Source organism: Bos taurus, chromosome 11 (genome assembly GCF_002263795.3).
Source record: "Bos taurus isolate L1 Dominette 01449 registration number 42190680 breed Hereford chromosome 11, ARS-UCD2.0, whole genome shotgun sequence".
NCBI lineage: Eukaryota > Metazoa > Chordata > Mammalia > Artiodactyla > Bovidae > Bos > Bos taurus.
In genome coordinates, this window is record NC_037338.1 from 25,110,147 (window position 1) to 25,124,971 (window position 14,825).

The following is a 14,825-nucleotide window of genomic DNA, read 5'->3' on the forward strand; positions in this document are numbered from 1 at the left end:
CACGCCTGTGGTCAGCTGGTGCCCAGATCCCCACACACACAGTCATGGGAGCACTCAGTGTCTGACAGAGACCACAGGCCATGTGTGTGCAGGCCCGCAGGCACTTGGCGGCCAGCAAGCCTTTATTGAGGGCTTCTTGGCGGCAGGCAAGAGCTGCACTGAGCCTGTGGATGGAGGGCGGTGAGGGGCCAGCCCCCAGCAGCAGTCCACCCAGCAGAACCACGCAGGGCAGTGGGCTGAGGGCTGTTAGGGCAGAAGGGGAGCTGCGGCCCCCAGGAACCTGGCAGCCTAGCTGAGAGGACAGGAGGAGAAGGGATGATGATCGTGTCCAGGACCCAGTCCAGAGGACAGTGAGTGAGCAGTAGTGTACATAGAAACAGTGGGGCTGGGAGAGTTATTTGGCCAGGGTGGGTGCTCTGGGCCCACAGTGGGAGGATCAGTCATCCCAGGGACTTCTTGCAGGCGGGATCCTGGGTCACAGACAGGGCCACGGAGCCTTGCCCTCGCTCCCAGCCATACCTGTGGAGATACAGGTGGGCAGGGTCAGATAAGGCTGGGACCCCAGGGAGAGGAGGCCAGGTCCACGGCAGGGGGTCAATCTTCCCTGGGGACTTACAGAGTCCCAGCTGGCACCAGGAGGCTGTCATCAAGGGTCAGGCTCAGGCGCTGTCCTTCCATCGTCACCACTGAGGAGCCCTCCTGGGAAGGAGGAGTAGGAGAAGTAAATGGAGCCTGTTGGGCCACAACGCCCGTCCAAGCATCCCTGAGTCAGCCTTGATAAGGAGGCCCTGGGCACTGGTCCATACTGGGGGCATCCAAGGCCCCAGAGCAGCCGGGTCGCCAGATGTAGGCAGGAGGCGTGCCACCCTCTCCCCAGCCCCCACTTGCCAGCTGCCACAGCCACACGTCCACGTCCCGTCTCAGGCCTTCGCTGCTGCCTTGTCCGTGGACCATCACCTGGTGGTAAGTGACACGGGTCTTTCTGGTGCGTCCTGCCCCACGTAGGAGAGGGCTTTGAGCCTGGCCCCCAGACACCAGCCCTGTGTGGGCCAGGGGTGGGGCCCACAACGCAGCCTCTCTGTATGCAGAGCAGAGGCCTGGTCTTAGAGAGGAAGGCTGCCCAGGCCACAGGTCCTCCCACCCCCATCCCGTCCCAGCCACCTGCTATTGGGGTCATACATGCCTGCCCTTCACACGCACATGCACATCTGCTCCTTCTGACACTCGACACAACTACTGCTGACCCCTACAGAGGCACGCCTGCCCGGGACACAACTAGGCATGTGTGTGAACATGGCACAGGGCAGAGCCCCAGAGGATGCCCTCCTCCCTTCCTCTATGTGATGCCAGGAGTCTGACCTAAGGAGGTGGAGGGAGCTGGGAGGGGATGAGCAAGAGGGAGAGGGAGGCTGAGCCTCTCGGACCGGTGTCATCTTGGAAGCCCACAACCGCTGTGTGGGCCATGCTCCTATCAGCCCCGAGTGGGCCTCAGTAGATATTTGCTGGAGTGAATTGAAGCAGGGAGGAGGAGGGGGCGAGAGAACGGGGTGGGAGGGGCTTGGTGGGGCATGGTGGCTCGCAGGGCCCTGTGTGAGCTCGGGGCTGGGCTGGCCAGGCCTCCTGGGGCAGGTCTGCATCCAGTGGGCGTCCCTCCACAGGGGTGTCTAATGCACACTCCCAGGGATGTGACAGTGACCAACTGCAAAGCACGAGCAAACGTAAGCCTCCTGGCAGGTCTCCTCGTTCCACACCTGCCCTGCTGATCTGGTCCTCACACAGGCTACAGTGAGCTTTCTGAACCACCACTCTAGTCTGATCAGCCATACTGCTTCCACACTTGGATGAAATTCTCTTGTCTCTAGCATAGTCCTTGCGCCTTGCCCAGCCCAGGAGGGCTGCTAGCACATGGGCACTGCCTGCTACTCTGGCCATCTGGCAATTGTGCCTTCTGCCCCTACTCTCTTGTCCTGGTTCGCCAGACTCAGCTATCTGCAGTGCCAACCTGTTTCAAGCCTCCATGCCTTTACTCAGGCTTCTCCTTCACCTGGAATGCACTCTCCATCTCCCTTTCTTCCTTTTGCAAACTCCTACAATAGGTTTAAAATTCAGCTTATACATCACCTCCTCCAGGAAGCTGTCTTCCCTCACAGCCTGGTTCCTTCTTTATCATCCTATGACTTCCTGTAGCTTTTCTATCACAGAATATATCACATAATCATGGCAGTCGTTAATGAACTTGTCCATTTATCAGACCATACACACTCTGAGGGAATGACTCTATCTTATTTTCCTACTAAAGCCTAAAACATAATAGACACTCAGTAAATGTTGAATGAAAGGAGACCGGCTTTGGGTCTCTGCAACTCTCCACCTAATCCTCGCCCCCAAATATCTCTCTCCCTCCTGGCTCCCAAGGCTATGATTGGCCAAAGGCCCAGAAGTCCTGGCAGGGGCATGACCCCAGACTCCCACAAATCCCTCAATGGATGGGGCAACCCCCTAATCCCTACTCTGTAGGCAAAGAAAGATTGTTGGGGACCATGTAGCCTCCATGGGCTTCCACTCACAGCAAAGCCGTCATTCTCAGAGTCAGGGAGGAAACAAGAAGGCCTATGCTTGTGTCCACAACTAGCCTGTGAGTGTATGTGTGTGTATGAGTGTGTCTGTGTCCGTGTGTGACTGATTAGTTCCCATCACCCAGGGCTGCTGGGCTGACTCCCTGGGTGACCCAAGGCTGCATTACCTGGCTCTCATAGGTGTCCCCAAACAAGCTGAGGGGTGTGCCCGCCTGCAGCTCTTTGCGGTGGCCATCCAGCCAGGCCTCCAGGCACATGGGCTCCATGACGGATCGTGTGCTCAGGGGGAATGGTGGTTCCTTGAGCAGCTGGTCTGTACCCACGGCATAGATGTGGTCAGTGTCCTCTGGCTCCACCCACCCAGTCCCAGCAGGCCGGGTTCCCAGGGGTCCCAGCTCCCAGTCACTGGAATGGGCTCTGTCTCCAGCCCAGGCACCAAGTAGCCATGTGGGGGTATATTTCATGCCATCTTCTTGTGCCTTGAGTACAGGGCAGAGTACTCAAAAGGAGACTGTGTGGTACCGGGGCCAGGACCCACCCTTCCCTGGGAAAGGTCGGGGGAGTGAGAGAAAGAAAGATGGTTCCCAGGGGCCTCACCAGGGTTGGGCTTTCCCGTTCTGTACTGCTCAGAGCTGAAGAACCTGCAGGGACAAAGTGGGAGGAGGAGGGGGCTAAAGACATATGTGTGCACGCACACACACATACACGTACACACCCAGGCACACACATACACTCCGAGGTGCAGGAGCCCACACACACGCATGGCGCCCTCACATGATCTGCTGTATATCCACACTCCTTTCCCAGCCTCCACTCTGCAGGGGGCTTTCTAGTCTGGGGCCCTACCATCCTGGGAGGGGCAGACTTTGTCCCTAAATCCTGGGCATCATTACTCCAGGCTGGTGGATGCTCCCCCAGATCCGTGCTGGGCTGGGTCTGCTTGCCCCCAGCCAGAGCACAGGACCTCAGGAGAGCAAGGGGCAGGGGCTGGGGGCTCACTCCTGGATGATGGGGGCCAACTGCGTGCCGAGGTCCTCGCAGTAGAACCACTTCTCAAACAGGACGTCCGTGGTGTCCCCTACGTAGTACCTGCCAGAACAAAGGACAGGCACCCAGCTCTTCACCTGGGCGTCGCAGGGCAGCATCCCTGAGGCCTGGCTCTACTCGTGGACGACTGGGCCTGGCTGGCTCCGCCGAGCTGACCACCTGCTGCATCCTGTTAGCGCGACCTAGTGGCCAATGTGCCCACCCACACCCGGCTCTCCCTGGAGGCCCTGTGTGGCCCCAGCATGGGAGGGCTGTTATCCATCCCACTCCCATAGCTCTTCCTGGTTCGCCAAACATGACCATTTACCAAGCAGATAGAGCTCTGAGGTTCAGGGGGAAACTGCGCAACTTGGCAGGGATCACACAACCTGTCAGTGGCCGAAACAGGACCGGAGACAGTCCTAGAAGCCTAGAGAGCATCAGTGACAAGTGTTTTTCCAAAAGAAGAAGCTGAGGCTGAGTCCGATTCTGGCCCTGCAGCTGGATTCCCACCGGCCTGCTGGCAGTCTAGGTCAGAGCACACGAAACCTCAAGGATCCAGCATGCCACAGATGCCCCCCAGATGGGAGGGGTCCTTCTCCTTTTGGGGTCATGGATGCCTTTGAGAACTAGAGCAAAGTGCTGTGTCTCTTCTCCGGAGGAAGGACCATATGTCTCTAGCAGGCTCCCTGTGCCTGGAGAACCCCATGGGCAGAGGAGCCTGGCAGGCTACAATCCACAGGGCCACAAAGACCCCACAAAACCCATGGACTCAACTGAGCGACTTGAGTGTGCACACAAGACTCCCTGAAGCCCACCCAGCTTGGCAGGCAACTCCACTGGCCTGAGGAGTATCAGGCAGACTGGGGCTGGGCCGCAGGACCCTGTGTAGGCAGTGTATCTACTGACTGAATGCCTAATCCCCAAACTTAGCTCCCAGGACCAGGCCAGCTCTGCTCTTAAGCTCCTCCGAAAAAGAGAAGTGGTTCTGCTTACAGACAACGGTTTATAGACACAGTGCATCCACCCCACCTGACACCCTAAGATCTATCCTGGGAATGAGCTGGCTACCAGAAAGCCTCATAACTGGACCTCAATGCCCTCCAGGAATTGCCTTCAGAGTGGCATTTTAATGTTGAGCCCCTGGCTTTTATTAAAGGTCAAAAGCAGAAAAAATCTGTTATTGACTTTGCTGTAAAAATGTTCCCAAAGATGCTGTCTTCTCCATTACTAAAGATTCCCTATATAAAGCCCCACTGAAAATTTTATTTTCATATTTAAGGCCAGGCAGCTATTTCTTTCCAAGACTATTCTGCAGTAGGTTTGCATGCGGTCATTAACTGCGGTTTTTGCAAAGCATTTAATAGTATGAGAAGTACTCATTTTTTTTTAAAGAAAAGCAAAACTCAAACCCATACTTGCAATAAAACTACAATGTTGTAAGGAACAGATATGCATGGAAAAAAGAGATAGAAAGTGCTTTGTTAGGTTTCATTGGTGGGAAGACTTTTTTTCTGTGTATTTTCTCTTTATTTTTGTTTTATTGAGATATCATTCACATAATATAAAATTTACCCTTTTCCTGACAAGTGATTTTAATTTTGTTCATTTTGCTTTCTTGTACTTTTCCAGATTTCAAGGGTAAACCTGTAAGACTTTGATAATTATAAAAAAGGGAAAATTTTTTTTTAATGTCCTTTATAACAGAAGATGTGGAGCAAAGCATCCTGATTTCAGTAGCTTGTTGGGAAATTTTAATTTTCTTAGTTAAAAAAAATAGCTTAAAAATCGCTTAGCTTTTGGAATAATGAGCCACAGGTTTAGTCCTCCTTTCAGAGGATATTAAGCAGATAACTGATTGGACCCAGATGTGAACTCAGCTGTAGAAACAGAGTGCCCGTCTCTGCACCCACGTTCATCCCCTTCCAGGTTCTGACTCACATTGCCCTCTTTTCTGTCCTGGCCCAAACTCTCTATTTCTCTACAGCTCCAGTCTGGCCACTTTCTAGCAAGCTCAACTTCCCTGGGCTCGATTTCTTCATCTGTAGAGTACAGATGATAACAGTACCCACCGGATAAGGTGATAGGATCGTTGTGAGGATTAAAGGAATAAACAGAAAGTGGTGCCCGACAGTTAGCAAATGTTATACAAATGTCAGCGCTGGGTGTGGAATGAGCTGGGGTAGAGAAACAAGCAGAAGGCCGCACTAATGGAGACTGACTAAACTCTGGAACTGGAGGCTGGGAGAAGAAGCAGTGTTCCAGGCTGCCCTGGAGTATGATTTTGGCATCCCGCCCCTGGCCCTTCCCCAGCAGACCTCAGTGGGGAAAGCATGGGTTCTTGAACTTCCCTGGGCATCCAATGTTTAAGACTCTGTGCTTCCAATGCAGGGGGTGCAGCTTTGATCCCTGGTCAGGGAACTGAGATCCCACTTGTTCTGGGCCTGGCCATAAGGTTAATGGGCTCCCAGGGGGTCACAGAGAATACACCCTCCCCTGCATCATCAGACCCACCCTGCTACCTACCCAAATCCCTCCCCATCTGCCAGCAAATGCAGGATCTCCATTGCTACCACCCTCTCAGTGGTGGTTGAGTGGGTTTCTTGGGTCTGTCTAGGATCCTTTCCCCTGCTGCTTGCCCCTCTAACTCTGCCCCAGACCCCTAGATCTGACCCATTTACCTGAGCCCATCTAGTTCTGTTTTCAGCCGCCTCCGCTCAATCACCAGCCCCACTGTGTTGGCAAACCTCTGCGGCGAGTGGGGGACCCCAGCAGGCAGCAGGAAGATCTGCACGGGTGGGAACAAGGTGCCAGCAAGTTTATGGTCCCCCACGGAGACCTCAGTGCTGCACGCCCCGGGTCTCCCCAGCTGACCACTGTCCGGGCCAGACCCCACCCCAGGAGCCAGAGAGGATGTCAGGCTGGGCTGAGATGGGCATGAGGAAGGGCCTGAGGATGGGGCTGAGGCAGGTCGGGCAGGGAGGAGGGCAGGAAAGGCTGGGAAGACAAGACTCCACCAAAGACAGGAGAGTGGGCACCGTGGGCTCCTGTTCCAGGACCCAGCCTCACCTCTCCCTGACGAATGACCACATCCCGGTGTTTCCCTCGCTCCAGGACTCGGAGAAGCATGTCCCCCTCCAGCTGGTAAAATACCTGTGAGACAGAACAGCGGACAGGCTCTGACCTCCCCACTCCCTCTTCCGGGTCTTTGGCCTGAGTTCTGCCCAGAAAACCTGAGAAACTTGCCGAAAGCCTTAGAGTTTATGAGCAGCTTGGTCACTCCTGCCTGAGGCCCCAGCTTCCCCTGACACAGCCCGTAGATAAACGTGCTGGGGACACATGAGGGTAATACTCTGACGTTAAAGTGATGACCAAGGTACCCAGGACACCACAGGTGGTGTCTGGCTTGGGGGCAGGAGGCTGGCTGAGATGCCCACTGGATAATTTAGGGACCCATTACCCAGGTAAGGAGAACCGCCCCTGCACTGTGTCGCAGGGGCTGGGCTAGCACGTGACTGACAGACCTTGTTTTATTGTGCTGTGCTTTATTGCATTTCCCAGATATTGCCTTTTTCTTTTTTTAACAAATTGAAGGTTTGTGACAACCCTGCACTGAGCAAATCTATTGCTACCATTTTCCCAACAGTATTATTTCTAAATTAAGGTATATATATATATTGTTTTTTTAGACATAATACAGTTGCACATTTAATAGACTACATGGAGAAGGCAATGGCACCCCATTCAAGTAATAGACTACAGCATAGTATAAATATTTACATGCGATGGGAAACCAAAAAATTCACATGGCTCACTTTATTGAAATATTTGCTCTCTTTCAGTGGTCTGGAACCAAGCCTGCACTATCTCTGAGGTATGCCTGAACATTATCAGAACTCTTTATAACAACCTCCAAAAATATTGTTAGCCCCATTCTGCTAAAAAGAAAAAGAAAGGCCCAGAGAGTGAAGTGACTTGTCCCAGGTTTTACACAGTCAGTCCTGGAGCAGCTGTGTGGACCTGAGTGTGGCTCTGGAGCCAGTGCTGGCTCCTCGGGCCACAGTGAGGCCCTGGAAAGGAGGTGGGCTGCTCCAAACCCCTCTGGAGATCGGCTGGCTATGGAAATGTTGGGCTCAGTGCTGGGAGCTCGGATGAATGGGGGTGGCGGGGGCTTTGAGGATGGAAGCCCTCATTTCCTGCTGTCTCCCTGGGGTGCAGCACGGTGGTGCTGCAGGGCTCCTATTGCACTTGGCCTCTTGCACCCTAAGTCCCTAATTAATGTGTTTACTGAGACCACCCTTGGCACTGGGAAGAGGAGGAGGAAGACATATTTTCTCTCTACCAGTCACACATTGCATGGGTGTTAAAAACCCCAGCCAAATAGTTGAAGGGTTGTTATTAATAATAACAATTACTATTATCATGTAAGGAGTTAGAAATCAAGTGGGCTCAGGAAAACTAGAGAAATGTGGCTTTACAGTCTGACACACAGGCAAGCTGACACAATGCCCCTGAAGGGCAATTTGGCAAAGGGCAGAAAGAGCCTTCACAGCTCGTGCCTCTATAAGGGTTTCTGGGACGCCAGACCTTTCATGCTGAAACTGGGAACTTGACATAGTCATTCCATCTCTAGAAAAGTGGCTTCAGTGAGTCAGAAATGCACCTGCCTCGTGGTGGACATACATGGCTGTTTTATCCCAGTGTGTGGGAGTTTAAGGCATCACCTGGTCCTCAGCTCAGCCAGTCACCATGTGCCTTTGGCCAATTCAGTTAGTCTTTCTATGCCTCCATTAATTTTTCTATAAAATGATAGAATCTATCAGAATGTTGCCCAGGATGCTGTATACAAAGACAGACAATACATAGTTAGCATTCAGTAATCTCTAGCTATTAATATTAGTGATGGAAAGAATAGCAAAACTAATGCTAATAATAACAATAGGGGAGATCGCATTATTTTATGATGGAGACAAAATATGGAACATTATGCAGCCATTAAAAGCTACGTTTTTGCATAACTGTCAGTAAAATGGAAAAATGCTAAAGTTATCCAGTTAAAGCAAGATTCAAAATGACACTCAGCAGGATTCTATTTATTGTTGTTTAGACAAAGTCATGTCTGAGAATTCTAATTACATAGTGTATAATGCATGTATAAACCAGGCTGTGCTCACGGTGCTCCCGTGAGTGGGGGGATTATGAATGAGGTACATATTTACATTTGTCTTTTCTGTATTCTGCACATTTTCTACAGTAAACAATCTTTTATTATTTAATATAATTCATGCAAGTTATTTAAAACAAATAAGAAAAAACCTATCAGTCTCTCTTAGGGAACAATTCTGCAAACTCCCCCAAACTCCCTCAGTTAGGAGAAAACCTCTATGTGTATGTATGTTGGGGGATGTCCTTTCATGGTTGGAGGGAGAGGAGGAAGGGCCTAGAGAATACTAGGGAGAGGGCCGTAGCCCTTGCTGCTGCTGCTGCTGCTAAGTCGCTTCAGTCGTGTCCGACTCTGTGCGACCCCAGAGACGGCAGCCCACCAGGCTCCCCCGTCCCTGGGATTCTCCAGGCAAGAACACTGGAGTGGGTTGCCATTTCCTTCTCCAATGCATGAAAGTGAAAAGTGAAAGTGAAGTCGCTCAGTCGTGTCCGACTCTTAGCAACCCCATGGACTGGAGCCTACCAGCCTCCTCCATCCATGGGATTTTCCAGGCAAGAAGGCCCTGCAAATATCAGGGAAAACAGGAGTGGGGGGGTGGGGTTGGAGTGATGGTTGGGCCAAAGTCAAGCCCTTTCTGGCAGGATACAAGGTATTAGTGGCCATTAAACAAAAACATAGAAAGGAAGTGGAATTTTAGAGGCCTGCACTGTGATGGGTGGGTGGTGGTGGTGTGTGGGCGGTGGTGGGTAGGTGGGGGGTGTTCCCTGGTGGCTCAGCAGTAAAGAATCCACGTGCCAATGCAGGAGACTCGGGTTCGATCCTTGGGTTGGGAAGACCCCCTGGAGAAGGAAATGGCAACCCACTCCAGTATTTTTGCCTAGGAAATTCTACGGACAGAGGAGCCTGGTGGGCTACAATCCATGGGATCACAAAAGAGTTAGACACGACTGAGCAACTGAACAACACCACAACCTATGATGAGGGACAGGCCTCATCAGCAGAGGTGCAGATCCTGAACAGCAAAAAGTCCCAAACAGCCACGGCAATCCAAAAGGAATGATGCTCTATTTGGAAGTAAATGATGTTTGGGGCCTGGGGCTAACTAGAAGATTAACTGTACCGGCTCAAGCCGCTGCTGAATCAAATCTGGCCTGCACAGCCTGGAAAGGCCTTACAGGCAGGCGGGGCCAGAGAGGGGCTGAGGGTGCCGAGAACCCAGGCACCTCCACTCTGTGCCAGGCTCTGTGCACATACCCTATACACACTGCATCCTTCCACCAGGCAGGGCTGATGTCCCCCATCAGCTGCAAGGAAACTCCTGCAGGCTCAGAGAGGCGGTGTGCGTGTATGCTCAGACGTGCCTGACTCTGACCCTGTAGACTAAAGTCCGCCAGGCTCCTCTGTCCATGGGATTTCCCAGGCAAGAATACTGGAGTGGATTGCCATTTCCTACTCCAGGGATCTTCCTGACCCAGGGATCAAACCCAAGTCTCCTTGGGTTTGATCAAACCTGCAGTTCCTACATTGGCAGGTGGATTCTTTATCACTCTACCACCAGAGAAGCCTCCTGGTGATGGGAGGTGAAAGAAAGTCAAAGTGAAAGTCGCTCAGTCATGCCTGACTCTTTGTGACCCCATGGTCTATACAGTCCATGGAATTCTCCAGGCCAGAATACTGGAGTGGGTAGCCTTTCCCTTCTCCAGGGGATCTTCTCAACCCAGGAATCAAACCGGGGTCTCCTGCATTGCAGGTGGGTTCTTTACCAACTGAGCTACCAGGGAAGCCCATCCAAATCACATGGTTGGTAAGAGGCAGACTCCAGGTCCACCTGACTCCCAGCCCAGGCTCCCTTGCACCTGTTCACCCCAAGGGAAGGAATGGGCTAAGTGGAACGTGTGTGGTGGGTGAAGCCTGGGCACCTGAAAGGCAGAGGCCTGAGCTCAGCCAGGAGGAAAATTGAGCTCAGTGGCTTCCCTTCCCTCACTGGGAAGAGGCCTGGCCCCTGGAGTCTCCTTTGTTCCAGCTGGGTGAGGACAGGCAGCGACAGCAAACGCACTGATACTCAGTCCTGTGGCTTCCAGGGTTTAACCTGTGGCTGGCACTCTCCCTCACCTGAGGTGGAACCAAGCCATCAAAATAACCTCTAGCCAAATTCCTCCCAGCCACCTGAGTGTCCCTCCAGAGTGAGACACCTGCTCAGGTCATCCCTCCTCACCAGCTAGCAAGCCAGCAGTCAGGGCTTGGTTTGGACCCCTAAGTGGACATTCGTCCACCAGAGTGGGTGGGGTGGAGTCTGGCGAGCAAGCTGAACCCTGGACCTTGAACCCTAGCAGCAGGTCCTCCGGGAAGATAGGCGCCCCCCCAACCATGACGATCCTTTGCCACCAGAGATTCTGAGAGCTGGGAACCCATCTGTGTCTCTTAAGGGGATCCATCTTTTTACTTTTGATTTACTTTTGCTTACTCAGAAACACAGCACAAAATTCAAGGCACAAAAGGGTATTCAGTACAAATCCCCCTTCCCACCTACCCACCCCTTCATCAAATAGCTCCCAGCAACTGATGCGCCTTGTGCCCTCTAGATAAGGAGGGGCGCCTCCCAGTCCTAACCCTTCCCGGAGAACTTGGCTCCTGGGACCAGAATGGAGCGCCCAGGTCGCCCTCAGCATCTGAGTCCCATTTTGGAGGCCAGTCTTGTATTATTCAGGTTTGGGGGTGAGGGGACTTGGGCATCCCCTTGGACCATGGATGCCCCCTGTGTCTGGGGGCTGATGCCCAACAGCTGGAGCCTCTCACACCCGCAAAGCCTGGGCTCTTTCCTGTGGCTTCCCCAGCAGGACTCCTTCGAGGATGGAGCTGTCAAGGGTGTCGCTGGTGCCCACAACTTCCAAGCAGCAGTTTCTCACCATGGTTTCAGTTGTGCCCCCCTCACCCACCAGTCGTCTGCCCCCTCCCCCCCATCCACAGGCCCTGGTCCTGGCAGGGGAAGTGACCCTCCCTCAGGGCTGGGTCAGGGGAGGGGGCAGTCCGCAGGCCTACCTCCTCACCCTCCTCGATGTGGTAGTCCTTCCTGGTGTTGGGACCCCCCACGAACATGATTTTGAGCTGCTTCTGGTGCCTGCAATGGATGAGGGGGGTGAGGTCCTGAACTGGCTCGTGGGAGAGGACAAGAGGGTTGCAGGGGCCTGTGGGGGGTCTGGAGGAGGCCCACACTTGGGAGAGAGAGAGGGCTATTTCTGTGTCACTGTCCCTGAGAGTCTCCGTTTTCATCTGCATGTGCATCCAAGGGTCTGTGTGTGTGTGTCTGTGACTGTGTGTGTGCCCATGTCCTTCCTCTGCTCAAAACCCTCAAGCCTCAGGACTTGCCTGATGATCCAGTGGCTAAGACTCCACGCTCCCAATGCAGGGGGTCTGGGTTCAATCCCTGGTGAGGGAACTAGATCCCACATGAAGCAACTAAGATCTATTGCAGCCAGATAAATAAAAGCAACCTTCCAGCAGCTTCCTATGTTTCCTCTGTCTTATATTCATTCATATGTTGAAATCCTAACCCCAGTACCGCAGAATATGACCTAATTGGGAACTAGGGTCATTGCAGGTGTAATTGTTAAGCTATGATGAGATCATACTGGCATGGAGTGGGGAGTGCTCTAACCTAATATGACTGGTGTCTGGAAGACTGGAAGATTTAGACACAGTCACACTTAGGAGGAGAATGCCATGTGAAGATAAAGGCAGAGAGCGGAGAGACGCTGCAGAAGACAAGGAATGCAAAGACTGCAGCCAAACCTCCAGGATCAAGGAGAAGCTCGGAGCAGCGTCTCCCTCACAGCACGAGGGGACACAGCAGCCCCAGTGGGCTTTCCCCTTCGTTCTGCTCTGTGGCTCACCACGTCTGCCTGCCTGCCTACCTGCACCCCTTGTCTGTTTCTATGTATTGGCTGCCTCCTCCCACCAGAATGTCTACTCCACCAGGAAGGGGCTTCCGCCAGTTCCTTCCTGTGTATCTCTGGGGTCCAGAACTGTGCCTGGCATGTGGTTGGTGCTCACATGTGCACATCTGCTGAATGAGTGAAGGGAGGACCTGCACTTTGTGGTTACTAATATCAGGGCAGTGCTGGAGAGCGCGGTACGGGCCTGGAGGCTGCTGCAGCCTGGAAGTGCCCAGGGTGATGAGGGTGGAACCACAGCAGCGGCGTGGGGCTGGAGAGGAGCGGATGAATGTGAGTCACCATGAGGGGGAGGAGGTGGAGGGCTGAGGTGAGACTATGGATAGAGATGAAGTGGAGGAGAGAGTTGGGGGTGTGACAAAAGTACTAGAGGAGACAAGGTTTGGGGGTGGGGGGTGTTGACTGTTACTGCAGTATTGCGCAGTCACACCAGGGTGGACTTTGGAGTCAAACTCTTGCACGGGCTTGCATCGCGCCCCACGCTAGCTTTGTGACATTGGGAAAGTTCCTGGTTAAGATCCCCCACCGTGGACTAGGACTTCCCTTGTGGCTAAGACTCCATGCTCCCAGGGCAGGGGCCTGGGTTCGACCTCTGGTCAGGGAACTAGATATTGCATGCCACAACTAAAGATCCTGCCTGCCACAGATCTCAAGGGCTGTAACTAAGACCCAGCACAACCAAATAAATAAATATTAAGAAAAAAATCCCACTTCATAGGGCTCCTGGGAGAATTACATGAGATGATGTGAAAACGCCTGGTAGTCTCCAACTAGTCAAGGTGTTAGTGATTGGAGGTGGATGGTTTGAAAAGCTACCTTGTTGATGTTCTGTGGACCCAGCAAACACAAGACTGTGACCCTGGAGCTGGGGAGCACAGAAGGCCCCACACCCCAGGTGACTGAAGGGGAAGGAGGTGAAGAGGCCACAGGGAGGGCCTGAGACCTCAGCTGGAGGAAGACTGCTGGACCAGGGTCAGCCCTGTTGGGTGCTGGGGGCAGAGGTGGCTGGGGAGGCCTGGTGGGAGTCTGTGTGCGCCCAGCTGCAGAGGGGGCCAGGAAGAGCACCAGAGAGCCTGCCCCAGGAGCTGACCCTGACTTCACCCTCTGCCTGCAGCTTCCTGGGCCCAGTAGGGGTGTAATGCTGGGTGGTTCCCAGGCCTCGGTTCTACTATAATTCTGGGGTATCAACCTCCCTGCCCCCCAATTTCTGAGAGGCAGCGGGGGTTGGAGCGCTGTTTCTCAGCCCTGGAAGGCAGGGCTACCACTTAGCACCTGCATCTCTCTAATCTCGGTAGGTCACCCAGCTTCCTCAGACGACAAGGCACGTCGTCTCCACGCAGTCACCAGAAAGAGGAACCGAGGAGGGTGGGGAAACCCGGAACAGTCCGTCCTCATCCTCCTGTGATCACCACGAGGATGGAATCCCCCTTCTGTAAGCTTCTGGGCGGAGGAACCGGGAGGTTGAGGGGAGCAGTTGGAGGATGGCGGGGAGGTGAGAACAGAGGGCAGGAGGGTTAGGGCGTGCTGGGACTCACAGGAGCTTGTTGCAGACCGGGGGCAGGAAGGAGCCCCGGTTCTCCTCCACCCACGCCTTCACTCTCACTGGGCGCTCCATGGTCTCCCTGGAGCCGCACTCCAGAGCCGTGTCCTCCGCTCTGTCGAAGGGCCGCGCCTCTCTGCCCAGCCACCTATTGGCCGCCTGGTTAATAAGCATCCTGAGGGTCAAAGGGCGGGGCAACAAACGGGCCTCTTTGTGGCCCCTCTCGGACTTTGGTCTGGGAACGCCCCCCACCCCCTACCTCGCGCTCGGTGCCGCCCCGCTGGGCCCCTCGCCACATCCCGGGCTCCCTGCCCACCCGCGTGAGAGTGGAGCGCCCGATCCAGGCTTAGGACACGGGATCCAGAACCTTCCTGGCCCCTTGTCCCCAGACTTTCCGCCTGGGACCCAGGGAGACCCCCAAAGAAATCCTGTAAGGAGGAGAAGGCGGGTTTGGAAACCCAAGCGCCTGATCACTGGGTTGCTGACACTGGATTGAGGCCTCAGTTTCCTCATCTGTAGACTGGGAATGCCGGGGTTGCACAGCGGCCACCGTAGGCCCCGATTGATGC

At 53.8% G+C, this 14,825-nt stretch overlaps 1 protein-coding gene across 1 annotated transcript; it reads right to left on the reverse strand.

Annotated features, from left to right (window-relative positions):
- Positions 1 to 83: 83 nt before the first annotated feature.
- On the reverse strand, positions 84 to 14,398 carry HAAO (3-hydroxyanthranilate 3,4-dioxygenase). Its single transcript, NM_001075458.2, has 10 exons — positions 14,252 to 14,398; positions 11,806 to 11,884; positions 6,672 to 6,755; positions 6,284 to 6,390; positions 3,576 to 3,665; positions 3,174 to 3,217; positions 2,744 to 2,889; positions 889 to 957; positions 617 to 699; positions 84 to 519 (listed from the first exon to the last, which is right to left on the reverse strand). Exons 1-10 carry the CDS (start codon positions 14,329 to 14,331, stop codon positions 441 to 443), a joined length of 861 nt encoding a protein of 286 aa, NP_001068926.1. The 5' UTR covers positions 14,332 to 14,398; the 3' UTR covers positions 84 to 440.
- Positions 14,399 to 14,825: the final 427 nt, after the last annotated feature.

Bases quoted from the DNA above. Each gene is read 5' to 3' on its own strand.
- HAAO (NM_001075458.2), bottom strand. From the start codon at position 14,331: ATGGAGCGCCCAGTGAGAGTGAAGGCGTGGGTGGAGGAGAACCGGGGC. The intron at 6,391-6,671 runs GTGAGGCTGGGT...CCACCCGTGCAG, and splicing joins TGGTCATTCGTCAGGGAGAG to ATCTTCCTGCTGCCTGCTGG. The intron at 520-616 runs GTAAGTCCCCAG...GTATCTCCACAG, and splicing joins CTGGTGCCAGCTGGGACTCT to GTATGGCTGGGAGCGAGGGC.